General features: G+C 47.6%; 3 protein-coding genes across 8 annotated transcripts in view; 2 read left to right on the top strand and 1 right to left on the bottom strand.

Annotated features, from left to right (window-relative positions):
- The window catches only part of RAF1 (Raf-1 proto-oncogene, serine/threonine kinase), a 44,184-nt gene extending 42,990 nt beyond the window's left edge, over window positions 1-1,194 (top strand). For all 4 annotated transcript variants that reach the window (XM_014284344.2, XM_014284345.3, XM_005444404.4 and 1 more), the window contains one exon: window positions 31-1,194. In XM_014284344.2, coding sequence (XP_014139819.1) covers window positions 31-171 — 141 coding nt within the window. In that variant the 3' untranslated portion in view covers window positions 172-1,194. The remainder of the gene's footprint in view (window positions 1-30) is intronic.
- Window positions 1,190-14,807, bottom strand: MKRN2 (makorin ring finger protein 2). The gene is made up of 8 exons (XM_055709147.1): window positions 14,669-14,807; window positions 14,232-14,360; window positions 12,491-12,669; window positions 11,408-11,712; window positions 9,692-9,906; window positions 7,953-8,063; window positions 5,655-5,799; window positions 1,190-5,036 (listed from the first exon to the last, which is right to left on the bottom strand). The coding sequence occupies exons 1-8, from the start codon at window positions 14,692-14,694 to the stop codon at window positions 4,893-4,895; spliced, it is 1,254 nt and encodes a 417-aa protein (XP_055565122.1). The 5' UTR covers window positions 14,695-14,807; the 3' UTR covers window positions 1,190-4,892.
- MKRN2OS (MKRN2 opposite strand) lies at window positions 14,732-19,322 on the top strand. 3 transcript variants are annotated; one of them, XM_055709148.1, is made up of 4 exons: window positions 14,732-15,068; window positions 15,187-15,236; window positions 15,848-16,010; window positions 18,575-19,322. In XM_055709148.1, the coding sequence occupies exons 1-4, from the start codon at window positions 14,863-14,865 to the stop codon at window positions 18,792-18,794; spliced, it is 639 nt and encodes a 212-aa protein (XP_055565123.1). In that variant the 5' UTR covers window positions 14,732-14,862; the 3' UTR covers window positions 18,795-19,322. The 3 variants fall into 3 exon arrangements, with proteins under 3 accessions (XP_055565123.1, XP_055565126.1, XP_055565125.1); XM_055709151.1 differs by having other exon boundaries at window positions 14,749-15,068; window positions 15,187-15,220; XM_055709150.1 differs by lacking the exon at window positions 14,732-15,068 and having other exon boundaries at window positions 15,132-15,739.
- The last annotated feature ends 11 nt before the right edge of the window (window positions 19,323-19,333 follow it).

Genomic DNA, 19,333 nt, shown 5'->3' with positions numbered 1-19,333 from the left:
CCTTCTTTTAACTTTACCTGTCTTCCTCAGATACTGTCGTCCATTGAGTTGTTGCAACATTCTTTACCCAAAATCAACCGGAGCGCTTCTGAACCATCTCTGCATCGTGCCGCCCACACAGAGGACATAAATTCATGCACGTTAACATCCACGAGACTACCCGTGTTTTAGGACCGTGCTCCCCTTCCCGTGATCTCTCCAGTGATGGGGAAGGAACAGAAGTAACAGAAGTTGTGCTTTTAATTGCCTCAGTGTACAGGATCAGTGCCAGCAGGATTATCTGCATCCCAGTTTTAAGAACAAGCTGCTAAGGATTTCTGCAGTTCTGTCCTGCAGGGACACAGCTCCACATCGCCTTTTTCTACAGTTTCTTTTACTGGGACAGTTACCAGACTACAAATCAAGAGATCTATTACTATTTTTTTAATAGATGCACTTGAGCCTTATTTTTCCCATACACAGAAGCGATGGATGTTTCTTTGGCCGTGTTTCTGGATTGATTTGAATCTGTTGATAAATTGGTATTTTTTACAGCGAGGATGGCTTGCCTCGGCGTTTGAGGAAAGGTGATGCATCATGGTGCTCGGTGATTGCCCCACGCCATACGCCACTTCGGGGTGGGGTGGGGAGTTTTGCCTGAAATGGGTATCCGCAAACAAGGCTGAGGGAAGAGGAAAAAACTTTCTGGAAATCAGCTCCTGCCGAAGAGCTTTCATCAAGCCAATGAAATAAGTTAAAATGCTAATTCAACACAAAATAGTTTTGCAATAGTTTTGCACATAGAAGAAAAACTCTTGCAAAAGAATGGAATCTGTTCTGAATTGTACTGCTCAGAGAAGGAAGCTAGCCAGGCTCGCTATGGTCATCCTCAGTAACTTCAGCAGCTTACTTTGGTACTATTGACTTGTTTCTTGCAGCCCAATGAGGTGGTAAGTGCAGAAAGACAGGCTTTTGTGGCTGAGAAAAGGCTAATTAACATTACCCGTATACTTCTGCAAATGAGCGTAGTCTCCATCCCATCTGAAGCTGTCGTCCAAGAGATGCACTATCAAGAGGAAACTGAGCATATACAGTTTTTCTTGCTGATTTGGGTTTTAATTTTGTTTTTATTGCTCCTGAGAAAATGCATTTATTGTAAGCCAAGGTTCCTCTGATTATCTTATTTTAATAAAATAAATTAAATTTTAGGTTTAAGATTCAATGTCGTCATTTAATGTAGTAATCCATAGTTCTGACATGTACATCTAGATTTGAAAACCTCAGAAAATGACATTCTGAATAATGTTTTAAAAGTTACTAGGATAAGTAATAGCAGTTCAAGTAAAAACACACTTGATACGACAGCCGATAGGTTTCCAATCATTTCCATTACAAGATCATTTTTATTCTACTGCGATAACCTTTCAGCAGCGTCTGCTTGCTAAGCCGACTGGATGGTACATCAGTGTAGGTATTTGAATACACCATTTTTGAGCAGCATTACATTTTCTGTGAACCTGTTGTTTACTTGGCTAGAATTGAGTATTTTGCCTTGGCTGAACTTAACAGATGACAAAAACCAGGTGGTTTAATCTAAGAATTTATTTTTTGGAATAGCATTCTGTTTAAGGATCTTTATTAGGGAAAGAATGGAAGCCAGGTTTCCGTTGCTGGAATGGAAGCTTGGGCTTTTGTGTCTGTCCTTGGGCATACAGGTCATTATGGGGCTCCTCTCTGAATACACCGCTGAGGTCCAATGAGTGAAGAGACAAGACAGCTGTAGTCACTCTTGTCTCAATCTAAACAGTTGCTGAAAATTTATTAGGCAAAATACTTGTGCTGTGAATTCTGACAGCGTACATGGGCAGCTCCTAACTGCCTGTGACGCCCGAATGGCTGTTCGGGCTGCTTATTTCCAGCAGGCAAAACACCCATGGAAGGGAAGAGAGGAACTTGTAGTACATAAGCCAGCCACATACTTAAAGAATAATATCTACACCGTCCTCAGAATATCTCATAACATGGGTGAAATATCAATCCTTAAGTGATAATTGAGCGTGACCATAAAACTTGCTTGCTAAAAAGTAAGTTGAGGGTTGAAGGAAACTGTTCTATATAGTTCTGTGTGATTTGTAATAATATTCCTGGTATTTTAACTGCAACCCTCTCTAAACGTAATTTATCTGTCATTTTACTTCTATTTTAATAAGTTTGGGGGGAGAGAGGGGAAAGGAGAAACGGTAAAAAAAGCGTTTACTTTAGCTGTAATTTCCAAAAAGAAACCGTTAACTCCTGATTTTAAAATGGGTTACGTGTCTCTTGGAAAATAAAAATATTTTTGATGATTAGGCTTATTTTGACCAGCACTTAATGTCAAATTAGATGAAAGCTGCTAAGTGAAGAATTTAAAAGGTCTGAGTTTCAAAGTCTGATTGCTCTTAAGTTATAAAAAAAATAGTCTCTAGGTAGCTATGAAAAACAAGCTATCCTTTTAATTTCAGACTACTGTTAATGTCGTCTTGGGGCAAAGCAAATCAGGAATGTCTTGTTTAAGGTAAAAACGTCCTCTTCATTGACACTTTTTGGTGTATTTTGTTACTGAAAATATTTCTTTCTGCAAAAAGAAATCTGTGCAAGACCTGCTAGAAACAAGCTGCCGTGGGGAGGCTCAGGGCAGCCTCAGGTATGCCGGGGCACCTCCTCTTGAGCATTCATCTTGGAGAGTACGCTCTTGGTGATACTTTCATTTTGCTTCACCTCTGTAATTAGTGATGAAGAATTGCACTAAAATGACTTAACAGAGTAAGACCTTCACTGGGGCCTTCATAGGCCAGTTTTAAAAAGAAGCAGACAAGCAAGTGGTTGTAGATACTGCCAGCCTAAGGCCTGACGCTGCAGTAAGCATCGTTAAACATTAACTTCAGGGGGACTTGATTGTGGAGAAGTTACATTTCCTAGGTCAGAAGAGAGAGCAAAACCCGCACGCTCAGTTTGAGGGAACCTGGCCAGCAGAGATGGGAGGAGTTTCTCCCTCTTCTGCTGGCACCCTTACAGAAATGAAATGTTTCCCTCCAGAAGGTTTCTCAGCCTCAGTTTTGACCCAGAAATGCAAACCAACCACTGAAGCAGAACGATAAGCCCCCCCACTAACTGGTGCCATTTATGAATCCAGGTTACGGTTTCTGCTGTTTTGCTTTATGGCAGTGACCCAGACCCCAGTTCTGCCCCTCAGAGCGGCGCCCCGTGTGCCACGCTGCCCTAAGGGTTTCACACACTCTGCTTCACAACGCCATTTGTCCCCTCAACAATCAAGCCCTCTGAAATGCCATTTGTCCCCTCAACAATCAAGCCCTCTGAAATGCTCGAGTCGTTAAGATAAGCAACCTTTCAAGGGCAAGCCCTCTTACCTTTAGCCCTCGGCTGCATTGGCCCTCTTCTTACTTTGGGGCCGTATGCTGAATGTGCTGGAGAAAACTGCCTGTACTTGGGTGTTTCCGTGCTCTATTACGCAGCAGCCGCTTCAGCTGCGTCCTTGCTGAATTTTCAGTTTCACTTGCAAAGTTCATACAAAGGACAAATGGCAGAATTAACTCCTTGAACCGTTTTTCACCATCAAATTGAAACCTGCTTTTGCAATATAAACATGAACTGAATTTTTAACAAAAATAAAATTCAGTAATAATTCCATTAACGCAGAAGAGGTGTGCCTTAAGACCCGGCGCCTGCTGGGCCTTTCACATTGCTGTCCTTCATCTGGAAAAGGCAAAGGGGTGGTGGGGGGCAGCACCCCCCCCGTCGGGCAGCCCCCCTACCTGTCACTTCATGGGAAACGTTTGAACTTCTGCTGCGGCTGGGGGTGAGGCTGTTCCAAGACCCCATTACGGCCTCAGAAGGTGCAGATGGCTGAGCCCAGGTACCCGTCAGCCACACCATGAACTTCAGGAAAGCGGCTGTTAAACTAATGGGTTATTTTGTAACTGAAATTACCGAGGTTGCACAGTTGCAAACTGTAAGATCACTGCCATAAGGAGATCAGAAAACTTTTAGTTACTGCATTTAATCTTGGCTACTTCTTTTAACCTGCATCAAGGGTTTCCTCGATTTAAATTGAACAAAAACGTAACTACAACTGTTGCAGTGACTAAAAGTAGCTACTTACTGTCATGACACAGTTTCCAAAATCCAATTCATGCTCTAAGTTTAATTTCGCTGTAAGTTGTGACTCCAGTGTTGCTCTGCCTGAACGTATTAGAGTTCTATTTGCTTTACAACAGGTGTGCTAAGAGACACTTCCTGCCACTACACACACTTAGTATTTTAAAACAAGGGTAGGAGCGTAACGGGCAGAGTCCTTGAGAGCCAGGCAGTGTCCCGGCCCCACTACTGAAACAAACTCACTGTAAGAATACAGTAAACTCTATCCTGAACTCTAGGTACTGCTTTGAGGTGTGACGTATTAGTTTGTAAATCTCCTTTTTAAGGAAGAAAAAGCTACACTGACCACACTTCCCAGTGGGGTTTTGTAGATATACATTGAGTTGATTTGGGAGGGAGGGGGGAGCACCCAAAATAGATTTAGCGACAGTTTTTAACAGCTTCAGCTTTAAATGTTAAGAGAGGAGCTGTATTTACACTACCACTCAGCTCACAAGACAGCTTACGTCAGGCCAAAGAGGGAGGAAACCCTCTCGGGAGTAAGGGATTTTTCCATGCAATCGATTTCATTCTTTAAATATATTTTAGTTGGGTTTTTTTTTTTTTTTTTTGCCATACAAAAAACTATCTGAAAACTTTACCAGGACTGCACAAGTAAACCACAGGGCACATTCATTCGAACGGTGCTGTAGAAAGTGTAAAGCATCGCTAAATAAATAGCTCTAGATTGCTATAGACGAAAGCACCTTCCGTTCTCTTTACTGAGAAGTAGCAGAATCCTCCTCGGCCCCAGAAAGGTGCATGAAAAGTTCTCCGAGTTCTGTCACTTCGTCGTCTGTGCTGCTCACAGTCCTACTTTCTCTGTCTTCAATAAAGTCCCACAGGCGCACGGAATTGAAGAACTGGAATAGAAGGAAAGCTGGCTGAGCACGAACCAGTACTCGTCACCGTGCAGTCGCAATGCCTGCCCTTACCGAGCCTCGCTGCCTCGTTAAGAAGTAAGTCGGTGAGAAGCCGAGATTCGGAAGCTGGGTTCGCGCTAGGGTGTGCTGCCGCTCAGCAGCACGTGCTGTTCAATTCGAAGCGGTGGCCGCTCGGTCACCATTACGGTGCGGGCAACCTAGCCGGCAGGAACGCGCTGCGGGCACGCGATGAAGGCGCCGCCACAGCCAGTTTTCAAGAAAGCTTTAAACTTGGTAGCTGGTCTTACTGCCAGCGACGTGCAGGCAAGAGAGATCAGTTTTTAATACTGTAGGTGAAAGCTGGATCAGCAAAATTCCTTTGAAGAAAGGTTTGCCATGAGAAAGACTGGCTGAAAAACTAAAACTATTATAATAAATTTTTGCTTTTCAGTAAAAGGTGCCTTCTCCTTCCCTAATAACAAACCTTTCCCTCAAGGAAAGTTGCGGGGGTGCTTCCTTCACTTCTCCGAGACCCTGCATGGCATGAAACGTATTTAAGCAGTGTAAGGTACATTCAAAACATGGTTTTAATTACACTTGACTGGAGTATTCCCTTACCCGCACGGTCCCCTCAGAGCTGAGCTGTTTCCTTGGTTTTTCGGGTTCAGCTCGTGTCCCATCCGGATACGCATGAAGGTAAAGACACTTCCCTCCGAACGGGCAAGTTCCTTTCCCTTGTTCAAAATACTTGCAGGGCTTTTTCCTGATTTAATTAGAAGAGAGAGTTATTGCCTTCAGCCAGGAAAGGAAGTAGATAGAGTTCACTCTCCACAGCTTAACTCGTCCTCGGTCAGTGATGCAAAGTACCGGTGCTGCCAGTACGCCCCGGGTTGGGTCTCCCGTTCCCTACCTGACAGCCCTCAAAATAGATGGAAAGATTACTAGCAGTGAAAAAAGAAGTACATAAAGGAACAGCATTATAAGAAGAAAAAAAATTCAACTACCTTAAGACATGGAAAGTGAAGGATGCTCAAAGAATGTCATCGATCCTACACGTGCATCTTCACCACCATGAAAAAATTTGTTGCTATTTTTCTAGCGGCACAACTCTCCTGTACTTTCCACCACTACCTTTTTACGGAACAGTTCCTCCATCATCTCCTCTGGAAGCCCTATGAGCACACTTTGTTAATGTACGTTCCCATCTGCTCTGTTGTTCAACCAAGCTGCGCAAGCTACGCAGCAAGTTTTGGAAAGGTGTTCCTTACAGGGGCAGCGCAGCGGCACGCAGGGCCTGGGGGACTGTTCTCCAGTGAGAAACTGCTGAAGAGGCTGCACAATGCAACTGGACTCGTAAACTCAATATGCAAATAGTGATGAAACTGGTTCCCAAGACATTGCTACAGTCCATCTAATAGCAATTAAATGGAGAAGGAAACGTCAACGTAACAAAAACACCCCAAACACCTGAAATCCCCGAAGGAGGCGGTGCATTAAAAGCAGGATGAATTTGTCTTGGTTTGGAGCTCAAGTAGTCTGTGACCTCCAGGTTGTAGGTCTGAAATTTATTTTCGTCCTGCGCTGGCATGTAAATTGAATGGATTTGTGGTGGCGTGACCCCCTGCTCTTCGCTTAGACTCCACTTTAGTAGCATTTTTTCATTCCACGGAATACTAAATCCTCAAGTTAAAGTGACTGCCAAGAGATCTATCCATAGAATTTCTGTACAAAAGATGTTTTCATCTACAACACAAAGCATTAGTCTTAGCTGAGCGCTTACGCAAACCCCCTTTTTCTATTTTCTTCTACAGGACAGGTTGGCAGGGGCCAAACCCGACTTCCAACGCCACCTGGCACCGCGGCTGCAGTCACACAGACGCTCACCTTGCTGACAGCACGGCCAGCTAAAAACTGCAGAGCTGGGGCTTCCCAACGCAACTTACCACCCTCAATTCAAAGCCCTTACGGATTAAAATAAACCAGCCGCAGGGCATTGAAAACAAACTGTGTCTGATGAGCCTCAGTTAAAAACGACTGATTTTCCTCCAGTATTTTGCCTGACTATAAGGTAAAACAAGCCCAGATGCTGGATTAAACGTTTAATGGCGCAGGGCCGCTTTCAGCCATTCTGCTGCGTTGTAGCAGGACTTCAGAGACTTACAACCTTCCTGAGCAGCAACAGCTCTGTACGGATTTCGGCAAGGCCTGGGTTTTTTTCCGTACTCCGAAGGCCGTGCGTCAAGGGTGGTGCACACCACGGGATGAAGCTGCACAGCCTTCAGGAAAATCGCGACCACCGGCTCGGGGCAGGCACAGCTCCGCGGATGCCTTCAGAAGGGCGAGCGAGGAGGTAAGTACCGCTGCCTTCCTGACGTGCCGGCTGCGCAGCCCCGACACATTCCAGGCAAGCGCAGCTCGGCAAAGCTGCTGGAACCCTGCCCCTCAGCAGCCCTCTCCCAGCGCCCCCAGCACCAGGCACGTCCTCGCTGCGTCAACAAAAGGCACGCGCTCAGGCAGTGGGTTCCATTTCCAGCAGACATTACAAAAACCCGGTGGAATTTTTATCCCGTATTTCAAGAGCACGACATCTCCCTTCCCTACTTGTTTTCCTCAGTAAGCGACAACCTTCCAGGGAACTACGTCCAAGGGATCGACAAGCCAATTTTGGCAAGTGAACTGAAACAGCTTCGGCGTTTCAGAGCACAGTGAGCACGAAGAGTTTCTGATCTAGAGTTACATGACAGACCCTTTCGTGGCAGTCACAAAGTTAAATAAATGCGTTAACGGAGATTAAAAGTTTTCTGTAGATTGGTTTGTAATTAAGAAAGCTTCAAAATACAGGCACTTAGACTAAGTCTTAGCACATCTATCTTAAGGACGACGTAAACAGTGTTTGTAGTTTGTTACCAAACTTACCCCACTCCCTGCTTAAATGCTTCGATCAGCTCGTTCTTCTTCTCCTGGTCTTCCACCCAGTAAGCACTGGGAATGACAAACTCGGATATCACACGGCATTCCGGGCAGGACCTTAACGGAGCAAAACCAAACAGCAACGCTCCGTTACTTTCCAAGAGTGACACTCCTCAGTAAATCTGCAGTCTCCCAAGGGAAAGGGAGATGGTTTGTCACACGGAAGCAGCAGACGCCTTTTCACACGTCAGCACGGCACACACGTGCGTGCTTGTTATTAGTTTTGATCGAAATAACCCACTCAGTGCAGCCAGGGCCCACGCTACCTTGTGTTTGCTTCTAGACTTGACCAAAAGGAATGGGTGTCTCCTCTGTATGCAGAACTAAACTGCATTTGCTAATCCAAATACAGAGAAATAAACCGTAATGATTATGGGACACCGCGGCTCCCACGCAGCAGAAAGCCAGACCAGCTGAGAAGGGACAGAGGAAGGTCCCCGAGCCTTTGAGATGTGATCTGACTGCTACCAGCAGCGACGAGCTGTGCGCTTCATGGTTTTACACGATGGATTTCTACGCAAGGAACTACAAGAACCAAATACGCAACTTCAGTCCCTCAGCAAGCCCAGGAAAGGCTGTTACCACGGTCCCACAAGTCCCACAGAACACCCCGTCTCCCAGCAGGCAGCGCTTCCATGACTAAGCCAAGTCCCTCCTTTAGGTTAACTTTGCAAGGACCAGTATGTTCACCATTATGGAGAAGTGTAAAAAACCATGTTTGAAGAACTTGTAGCAGTACTTAACCCAAACCCAAAGCAGAGTCCAGGGCACTGTTTCTTAAAAAAAACCCAACAAACAAAAAACCACCCCAAAAACCAAACTCCCCAAACCCCCACAAAAAACCACAACACAAAAACCCCAACAACTCCTTCCCAGTCCCTACTGCGGGCAACAGCACCTGGCCAACAAAAGCTTGACTCCAGCACAGGTTATGTCCTAATGAGCTAACGTTCACTTCAGTGACATCTATGATCAAAGTTGTCCAGAACAACCTATTTTGGCAGAATACTGAAAATATTTCCCACCTTTTCCTCGGTGTGCTTGTAACTTGAGAGAGTTTTCAAAGAGATGCTCAAAAAAAGGAAATTGCCCTAATTGGACGTTTTTCATTCTCTCATCTGAGAATGTTTGGGATACATTATTTATAGAGCTCGACGATGAAGGTGTTTACTCAGATACAGATAAATGTGTGATTAGTGGGACATCTAGCTTAAGTAAGCTGTAATTTAGAGAAACATCCAGTAACTGAGCACATACATGGCAAGAATAAGGAGGGAGGGGTTTTGCACACAGGGTACGGTGAAGGGCGCTGGTTAACCAGGTCTCAGCAGTTCCAGAGCCCACGTGTGCACACGCTGCCCCACCGTCAACGCAGCGAGAGAGGGCTAAGCCACCAAGGGCCCGTACAGGACCACAGCACGTAAGTAAACGGTTACCAAAGGTTACCCGATGCATCCTAGTGGTCTTGAAGGTAGTTCTCGTGGCCACATAACAAGATCCTGGAATCTGCCAGCACCTGGGACCAGGATTTTCTGAGCTCAGGTCTTACTAATTGCTATGTTAATATTTACAGCTACAGAATCCCTTACCACCGGGTTTATTTCTGTATCGAGTCAAAGCACCCCAGCGAGGCTATCTCACTGACACAGGCCCCAGAGAAGAGGCTCTGGCTAACATCAACTTACTTTATGATTTGATTCTCGAACTGCTTGGCACACCTCCACTGCCGGATGCAAGACAAGCAGTACGTGTGATTGCAGTTGGAAAGGATCCCAAACCTCCGCTCAGAGGCTGACGGTTTCTCGTACACCACTTCCATGCAGATACTGCACACTTTGTTCTGACTTGCCTGAAAGGCAAAGGCCTTCTCCATGTCATGCTCAAAGGTCGCCATGCACATCTGTCACAGGAGAGACATCACCGGTTACTGCAGCCCACGTAGCAGCCCGCTCCTTGTAAAACAACCGTCTATGGAAAGAATCTCTTACAGGAAAACCCAAGTACACTCATTAAGAGCATCACTCCTACCTTCATCATCATAATTTAAGAACACTACGTTCAATCACGTATTCAAGCCCTTCCGGTGTTCTCTGCAGCTTCAGGGTATCAGGAGTAAGGGCGCGCAAGCACTTCCCTGTACCTCTTTCTGTATCTCTGTCACGGAACAGGTATTGCACAAGGAGATGTGTCAAAGACCCCCACAAACCATCTAATTCAGGACCCGGAATGGGGGCCACACTCAAAATGTTACTCTGCTTATCATTAAGGCCACACTCACTCACCAGATACCCCAGCTAAGGGATAAGCCTCTTATCCAGGCTTCCCTACATCACTTCTGCTCACAGTATCCCAGCAGCGACAGTCAATAACCAATTTACACTCTCACAGCCCTACAAGGTGAGCTGGTGGTTACACCTGCATAGTTTTACTTGTCAAAGGTCCCCGGACTTGACAATTAAAATAAATTTCAGAATAACAATAATAATAATAATAATAACAACAATAATAATTAAAAAATAAAAAGGACACACAGTAATTCCACATCAGAAGCAGCATTTCGACTAGCACACCTTCTCACCCAGCACACACCTCTGCTGCCGGAGCTGAGCACCCAGCGGCCGCGGTGACAGACACCCTGCCAGGTACCAACGAGCTCTCAGCAGAGGGGAGAGCTCCTACAGCAGCACCTGTTGCAAGTATACACTGACTGCCCAGAACCTGAGGTTTTTAACCCCTTGGATTTTACTTCAGACTCTGAAGGGACTTGTGATTCAGTAACTGCTAATGCTGCTGGTCTTTCTCCTCCTCAGCCCTGAGGACTGGTAGCCGGGCAGGGAAAAGAGCAGCCCCTTAAGCCCATCTTCACCCAACCAATTCCTCATCGAGTCCCTCCAGCCACCCCACTTCAAGTCCAGCTCCAAACCCTCTGTACTCCGCTCCGTCTGTCCCTACGTGACACTGCCCTCAAATCAGCCACCACCACGAAGAACATCTGAAGAGGTGACTCAGCAGACTGACAAGGCTCTCACAAGCCTGCAGCAGCCCACAGTTTCTCTCCTCCACTGTACATAACGTACCACCGAGATGTCGTGTAAGTTACAAAAGACATTTTCCCAGCACTTTAGGGTGGTCTGGGAGAAGGCTGCAGGCAAGTTTCTGATAAGGATGAAATGGGAAAAAAAGAAGTTGCTGTAAAAGGCGCTCTGCATCACTGTTACCAATTAAGCCCCAGATGCTTGAACAGACCTCTTAGGATAATTTTATAGCTAGAAAACCAGCAAAACAAAAGCTCTTTGGAACAACAGGCTCTTCTACAAAACACATCCTTAGATTTTAGCGCAAACAAACCAAATCTTGCACCGAGCCAAGCGAATCTCACACCATTTTCATGTTAATATTACCATCTCGTGAGCCTTCCTCTGTTCTTGGTCGAAAGGGTGAAGTACTTGCAATCCACAGATCTCGCACACATCTCCGTGGAGGTAAAGGCAGCGATCTCCGAAGTGGCACGCTCCCGCTGCAGCATAAGGACACAGCTGCTCTCCATCCGCACAGGAGCTTCCAGCTACCGGGTCTTCCAATCCGCTGCAAATAGCTTCCAAATACGAATGGGGCTTCATTTCCGGATTATCGTTTTGGTCACTGCAACACACCACATCGCCTGCGGTGCTGGGTTTCTGCTTTTCTTCATTCAGGCCACACAGATCTTAGAAAACAAGGACACGGTATGAACCACACACAAGACACTGCACAAAACCCACTCAAGAAGCTCCACAGACCTTCTTTCCAATGATTGCCAGTTATTGGTTTGGGACTTTTTTAAAGTTTCCTCTAAGCCTCTTTTGCTCGCAAACCACAAGGCTTGTCACAAATTACCAAGCAAAAAGTTCCATTTAAAAATTTCGTGAGCTGTTTTCCATTTACAAATAGGCTAAAAAGTCCTCTGGTACACAGGAGGGCAACTGGCCCGTTCAATGTGACTGCGAGAACAGGTGGGGACAGCTTGCAGGTGGCAGCGGGGCTCGGCTCCTCTGCCCTGCCCATCAGGTGTGGACGGATGTCTCCATCCTGTGTTCCTAAGGGCTGGCACAATCCGTGCCAGGCAGCCCGGCAGAAAGCAACCAGGTTTCTTAGCATTTTAAACGCCCTCAGGTTGAGAGCGACACGTACCAAAAAAGATCTGAGGGGCAGAGATATTTTAACCAAAAAACCCTAAATCAAAATAATAAAAAAAAAACCCACCCCCAAAAATCCCCCAAACCAAACCCCATCTTTTGGGGAACACCAGGCTAAAAGTCGGTCGGCTGGACACGGCCATTACCAGGTACTGACAGGCCCAAGCCTCTCGAGGAACGAGGCCTCATCGGGAGAAAGTCTGACCACACCTCTCCAGCTGTCCAGGAAACTCAAGCAATAAAAGGAGAAAAACTACCTAACTCCTGTCAAGCATCAAGGAGGACGAGCACAGCACCGCTCCCACTCACTTCTGTCCCTGAGCACCAGCGTTTTCTTCTCCCGCCTGCCAGCCTCATGCGGTTTGCTCCTGACGCCCGGCGCGCTGTGCTCGGCAGGATGGCGAGGGTTGTGCAGTGCTGCCGACGGGAGCGGAGGCGGCGCCGGGGCCGCTGCACCCCCCGACGCAGGAAGTCGGGTGTGATCATACCTGCGAAAGGAAAAAAAGATGGAACAAGTGTTACAGAGGCTAAACTTGGCACAGTGGCAGGACACCGCCCTGATGAATACTTAAACCAAAACTGAATAGCTACTTTTTTTTTAAAGGATTGTTCTGACAAGTTGACTGAACTTGCTCAGTCTCTTTCAAAGCCAGACCTAAAGGCTTCTCAGTCTCAAAAAATGGATGCCTCTGAAAGCACACCTGTGTTTTCTTCTCCAGAGACACACAGCATAGCTGAAAGAACATTAGTCATGCACACATAAATTAGATCCTCGTCACCCCCTCACACAAACAGGTTCGCTGGCATTTCTCAAAGAAGCAACATCAAAACGCTGTGCAGGAAGGAGTGACATTTTGTGAGCTTCGCTTCCCCCTGCAAGCAGCAACACTTAGACTTTATGCTCCCACACCCCAGAAGATGCAGTATTTGCAAACAGGATAGGAAAGGACTCGAAACATCCAGCAAAGCCATGGAACATATTCCAGCAGCAGAGGAGAAGCGATCAGTGCGGCAAAGAGGCTGCTCCAGTAAAGCCATGGACATACCCAAAGGTAGAGCATTTCTGATGGGAACGAAAACATTCTCTGTCTCGGTTTCTGGTCCTGTACTCAGGACCTGCACGTGCCCAGGGACCTGCCATACACATAAACCGCTTGCGTGCATCGAGTGCCTCCAGCTCCAGCAAAACTGCTGGAGTGAAACAGCAACAGGCGCTGCAGCCACCTTTAGGGTCCAGTCAGGATATGACGTGGGCCCCGTGAGTGACATGGCTGCCAACATCACCCACTACTGATCCAGTGCGAGCAGCTAATGGAAGCTACGGAAAACACTAACGTTCCATCGCCTGAGCCGAGCTTGGTAGCACGAGCTAAGGGAAGGAAAGGAAATACAACCAAGCCATTGCAATCACTGCCACGCTGCTGTCAGGCGAAGGCACAAACAGGTCTCCCAGCTGTGACCAGAATTCCTGCACAAAGGAGCTGCCCCTGTGGCACATCCCCGATGGAACGGAACATTAAGTAACACACGGTATTTACTGCAGCCTTTCTCCAGCAGTTTTACCCATCAGTCTTCAGGGCAAGGCATGATACTGTTCAGCTTTCCCACCAAACCCAGGGGAGCGACTGAGACAGAACTGAAAGTCCTTGAAACTGTGCAGCAGGTTCTGCACGAAGGAGGCTACAAGGTCCCTCGGGAGGGCCGGTAATAGGGAACGCAAACCATGCTGCCCAACGCTATTTCCCACGAAGTTGCAGGCTCCGTTTTTGCATTTAATAGGTCTTACTACAGTAAGAATGGGATAAAAAACATACATGATACCTATGGTTTAATCACTACAGAGTAAAATAACTGCTGAAGCCAACCAAAATTGAGCAGAACTATAACACCGGACCCATAAGCTGGTTTCGGTGCTGGGAGAAAAAGCCCATATTTAATATCTTATTTCGTTCCCTTTACCATCTTATCTTGAGCTCAGATTCCCTGGGGTTTAAAGCAGTCTGCATGTGATTGCGATGCCCGGCTCTTCCACAAAGCACCCGGCGTTTACCTGCACCGCGCCCCGTAGGCACACTGTCCCTTCTGGTAGTACTTGCAGATGGTGGACGATCTGCTCGTCGATAAATCGTGCGAGAACAGGCACTTGCTGCCCTCCCGACACACGCCCTGGAGGTAGTACCTGGGGGAAGCAGCAACGGTCAGAGGTCCGTGCGGAGCCGGGGGGGGGGGAATGGGCCCTGCCCGCTCCGCCACCGGGGCCCCCGCCGCCGCCCGGCCCGGGCTGCCCCAGCGCAGGAGAGGGCGCTGCCGCCGCCGGGGCCTACACCGGGGCCCAGCCTGGGAGGCCTCCGCCGCCTTGTCCTCGCAGGCCGCAGGCAGGCCCCGGCCAGGCGCCGAGCAGGCCGCGGGCAGGCCCCAGGCAGGCCGCGGGCAGGCCCCAGGCAGGCCGCGGGCAGCTCGGCGGGGCCGGGCGGCGGCAGCGCTCACCTGCAGGTCACCTGCTTCGTGCTCATCCTGGCCCGGCTCCGGGCCGCGCCGCCCCGCCTGCCCGGTTCCGCTCCGCCGCGGGCCGGGGGCGGGGCCCGCCCGGGCACTATTCAGCGCCGCGCCACAGAGCGCGCCGGGGCGGGCTAGAGCGCCGCGCAGGCGGACCACGGGGAGGCGGGCGGCGGCGCGGCGCCATGGCGGAGGCCGCCATCCTGCGGGTGCGGCACTGCGGGGCCGACATCTTCTGCCGCCGGGCGCCGCCGCGCTGCCCCGCCTGCGGCCGCCCCCTGCGCGGCGCCGGGCTGCCCGCCGCCCCCGTCCGCCTGCCCAGCCCCTTCCGCCAGGGCCACCGCCAGCGCTGCGCCTTCCTCCTGCGGCCCGCCGCCGGCACCTTCCTCGGGTAGGGCCCGCGGGCCGCCCCCCGGGCTGCGCGCTGCTGGGCCGGCACCCGGCGCCCGCCGTGCCTGCAGCGGGGGTGCCCGCCGGGCCCGCCGCCGACGCCGCTGCCTTTCTTCCAGGGGGTACGACGGGCGGGCGGACCTGCACGTGGGGGTGACCAGCACTCACGGTACGGAGCGCCTGCAGGCCCCGCGGCTCGGCCCGGTCCCGCTGCCCGGCCCGGGAACCCGCGGGAGCGGCGGGACCGGCCCCGCCGCCGCCAGCTGAGGCCGGAGCGGAGCCGCCGGGTGCCTTGTGCTCCCCGCGCAGGGAAGTAAAAAGCTTTACAGATACGCAGGAAATCTCCACTTACGTTTTTTGCTAATTCTAAAACTCCCCCTAATTAAACAAAATTTTAAAAAGCCTCCTAAAAAAACCTCCAAAAACATACCAGGCTCTCCTAGAGTAAGCCCACCCTGCAAAAATCACACTTTCTGTGTTCGTTTACTGTGAAGCTGGTCTAACTGGGGTGTGTGTGTGTGTTAGAAAGGCTGCCTGGTTGTCCTTGCTTTCATTATCAAAAGCCACCCGAGCTTGCCCTGCAGAAGCAGAGCAGGTGTTTGATGAAAGGACTGCATTTTTCTACCTGTAGCCACTGAAAGGAAGCGACTACAGCCAGCCTAAGAAATGCCAGTATGGAAAACTAGTAGCAGCTTTCATTACTTAAAACACACGCCCCCCCCCCTCCGCCATGGATCTGATTCTCCAGCAGCACCTGACAATCTGCTGCTCTATTTTCAGGCGTGGTGTATAATTACGACGATGAGGGCATTCACAGAGCTGAAACTGGATGGGAACAGTGCATCGGCATCCCACTGGTACAGCCAGACATGTTTGGGCTTCTTCAGCAGTGGGATAAGCTCCTAGAGGAATTTTCTGAGGGAGAGACCTGGCTTCCTCACAGGTAGGTGGTTTGAAAGCTGGATGCAATAGAGTTTTTAGTCTGGGATGATAAATCAGGCTGTTCTGTTTTGGACCCTGAGAGGCTGCGGTTCATTCAGAGCCTTGCTCCTTCAGAACACACAGGCCTAACAATCCAGCGCGAGCAACGCCATCAGGCTGTCAGGAAACCTACTGGCCCTGTTAAACGGAGAGAGTGTTTTTAAGCTGTCAGTAATGAACTCATCTGCTAGAATGTAAAAGCTCTAAAATAAAGAGATCGTTCTAGGGAAGTTTTCTTCAGCAACAAAAGAATTTAGCGTGAAAAGACAACAGTTCAGTGAAACACGGAGTGCTGCTGTGTAGAAAAGTCCAGGCATGATTCCGTCATTATTTCTTCAAGGTTTCAGCAGTTTTAGGTGTATTTGCATTTAAAAGCTGACTACATTGATGGGATTCTTGCCCAGACCTTGCATCCAGTTGTCAGTGATCAGAAATGGGAAACATGGTCAGGCTCATTTCCAGCTGATCCGTAACATTGCTTTGGACAGTTCACTACAGAAAGGCTTCCACATATTTTGCATTAAACCAGTATGTTCCAGCAAGAATGTTCAGTTGTTTGTAGCTTTCCTTGAAGTTCGTGCCCGACGACAGTGTTACAAGTTACGAAGCCCAGCTAAACCGTGCACTGCCACATCACCAAGCGGGCTGGTGACAAAGCAGCCTGCTCCCCCCAAAACAGCCAGTGCCCGAGCTGTCCCTCTGTAACTGCCCAGCGACAGCCCGTCTGAGCGCAGGTCCATGAAGGATTTAAGGTAATGAATGCAGATGTCATATAAGAGGAAAAAAACAACCATCAAACCAAAAGCATTTTTCAGCAGTTCTTTATGTGCTGCTTGATAAAATTTCAGAAATAATTTATTATCACCCTAGCACCAGGAGATGAAAGAATTTGACCTAGGATAAGAGTTTTTAAATGTTTATGGAACTCATAAAGCTAACAGGATTTGTGTCTGTGGACTGAGCCCTGAGCTGGTGAACCCAACACTGTTTTGTTTCCAGATGTTTTGTAGTGCACAACAATGGTGGCCACTCCTGAAGTTACTCAATTATTTTTCTTTAACAGTTATTTTGGTAAAGCAAGTACACTGTGGCAAATTGCTTGCTTACTAAGTGGGAGCTCATAGTCACTCCGTTACCCTTAACAAACACCAGAAGAGCTTTGAAGAAAACAGCTGTCCTGACCTGGGCTCAGGGTTGCTTTTCATACCCACAGTCCTCAGACCTTGCACAGACACCTTGTAAATTCCCAGGGGTGACAGGCAAGCCTCACAGAAGATTCCCTGTGGCAACAGAGACCACTGAGGCACCAACAGTACAAGGCAAGGAATGAGTCACAGGGCTAGGAAGAACAAGGGAAAAATGACACAGGCTGAGGCAATTAGGGAAGAAGCTTGAGGATTAGGCAGCTCTGTATTAAAGACAGTTATACAGTGTCACGACGGAGGGAAGACACAGTCACTCAATATGAGTGATCAGCAGACTTCATTTATTGTACCTTACAAGTCACCTTTTATGCCTTGTTATAATTAGCTCATACATATTACAAAAGTTAAGCTCATTATTGGTTAGTTGCCTAAATACCAAGCCCGCCCCTTGTTTCTCTTCTGTAGTTTTCTGTTCCCACCTGCAACATGCTTTTCCCACCGAAATCTTCCTGTTATTGTGTAACAAGAACAGCCAAAGACAGTGTATTTTGCTTTACTTCAGATAAGCTGAGAGCGATGTGCATTTTTGTCCAGCCAGCTGGACTATGTCTATGTGACCCTTTCCAGCTAACCAGTTATCCACAATACAGGACCAGTGGAATAAACTGCACTATGTGAGTGAGGGAATGGAATAAATTACTGAAGTGGTTAGTGGCCAACATGAAACATTTGGGAGAACCCAAGAAACAGTCTGACCGTGAACAGGTAAAGGCCACATGCTCATAGGGTAGGGTAGCAGGGGAAAAAAAGATAAAAAGGGCACAAACATTTTAAATGGCTGCTACTCCTACTGGGTATTTCTGTCCTTGCACAATGGCACAAATTGTTGCCAATGGGAGTTTGACTAGCACACTCTATAGCAGCTGTATCAACATACTAGGGACAGAAATCACTTGATTTGAAGTAACCTTCCAAGTTCATGCCACACTGGGGGAAGCCCACATAGTGGCACAATTAACACTACTGCTGCAGGAAGAAGTTTTCAAGATAACAGAGTAACAATACATCAAGAGCACAGGTTAACAAGGTAAAAGCCAAGTAAGTATGAAAAAATAAGAACTCATTATTGTAAGATCTGTAGCCCTCTTGCTTTTTTCTTTTCCTTTTTTTTTTTTTTCTTTGTTTTATGCTCACAGTTTCTAGTACTCCTGGCTGGAAAGTGCAACTTGCAATACATAGAACGTGTTTAAACACCAGCATTAAAGGAAAGCGGCAGTAGTTCTTGGAGAGCACATGCTTCATTTCACTCAGTAAAATACTCCTCCATGCACAGTACTTAATGGATTAGTGCTAGCTCTTACTACCAGTGTATTTTTCCTAGGTATGAAGAACACAACCACAACTGCTACACATACGCACTGGCATTCATTAACAGCATACTGACTGCACAAGGAAAACGGCAAATGAGTAAAAGTGAATTTACAGAGAAATTTGTGATCCCACAGACAAAGAAAGCTGCTAAATACATAACTCTGCATCAGGAGCTAACAGCTAATGATTTCTACATTGTACCCCTTCCTGATCAAGAAAAGCAGTGCTGAAAATAACAAGCTGCTATATTAAACATCTACAACAGGCAATAGGAAGTCTTAAGACTCCAGATCTCAGGGTTTAAGATGCACAATCTACTTAATGTATTCAAAAAACACAATTAACTTTACATGTTAAGCTGCACATCATGGAGGAATCGGGAAACTGAATTTGTGCATTAGAATGAAATTACATACAGTGTACACACCACAGAAAATTTGTTTCTCAGTACTATTTGTATGGAAAAACGTTTTCCTATTTACATTCACTCTATGTTCTGTTCTGCCAAGACCAGGAATCGTAACTGCAATGTAATTAAGGGTTTTAACAAGTGAACTGTGGTAACTTAAGCTGTAATGCACCAAAATGTTTTTTTTTCCTGTCACATTTGTTTACTGATGAGTGAAAAAAAAAGGGGGGGGGGGGGGAAATTTGTGCTTGCATGCTGCTGAAATCCAAAGTCTGACTTAACGCACATTCACTACATGTAAAGTTATTTTCTTTTACTTTAATTACTAATAAATATAACAATAAATCAATCCAGCCTCTG

This window comes from Falco cherrug, chromosome 4, assembly GCF_023634085.1.
Source record: "Falco cherrug isolate bFalChe1 chromosome 4, bFalChe1.pri, whole genome shotgun sequence".
Taxonomy (NCBI): Eukaryota; Metazoa; Chordata; class Aves; order Falconiformes; family Falconidae; genus Falco; species Falco cherrug.
This window is presented reverse-complemented; position numbering and strand designations above follow the sequence as displayed.

Excerpts from the sequence above, each read along its gene's own strand:
- MKRN2 (XM_055709147.1), bottom strand. The coding sequence starts at position 14,694 with ATGAGCACGAAGCAGGTGACCTGCAG. Across the intron at positions 12,670-14,231 it reads GCCTACGGGGCGCGGTGCAG|GTATGATCACACCCGACTTC; the intron begins GTAAACGCCGGG and ends TTCCTTTCGCAG. Across the intron at positions 9,907-11,407 it reads AGAGGAAGGCTCACGAGATG|ATGTGCATGGCGACCTTTGA; the intron begins GTAATATTAACA and ends CTCCTGTGACAG.
- MKRN2OS (XM_055709148.1), top strand. The coding sequence starts at position 14,863 with ATGGCGGAGGCCGCCATCCTGCGGGTGCGGCACTGCGGGGCCGACATC. Across the intron at positions 15,069-15,186 it reads GCCGCCGGCACCTTCCTCGG|GGGGTACGACGGGCGGGCGG; the intron begins GTAGGGCCCGCG and ends CCTTTCTTCCAG. Across the intron at positions 16,011-18,574 it reads GAGACCTGGCTTCCTCACAG|GTATGAAGAACACAACCACA; the intron begins GTAGGTGGTTTG and ends TATTTTTCCTAG.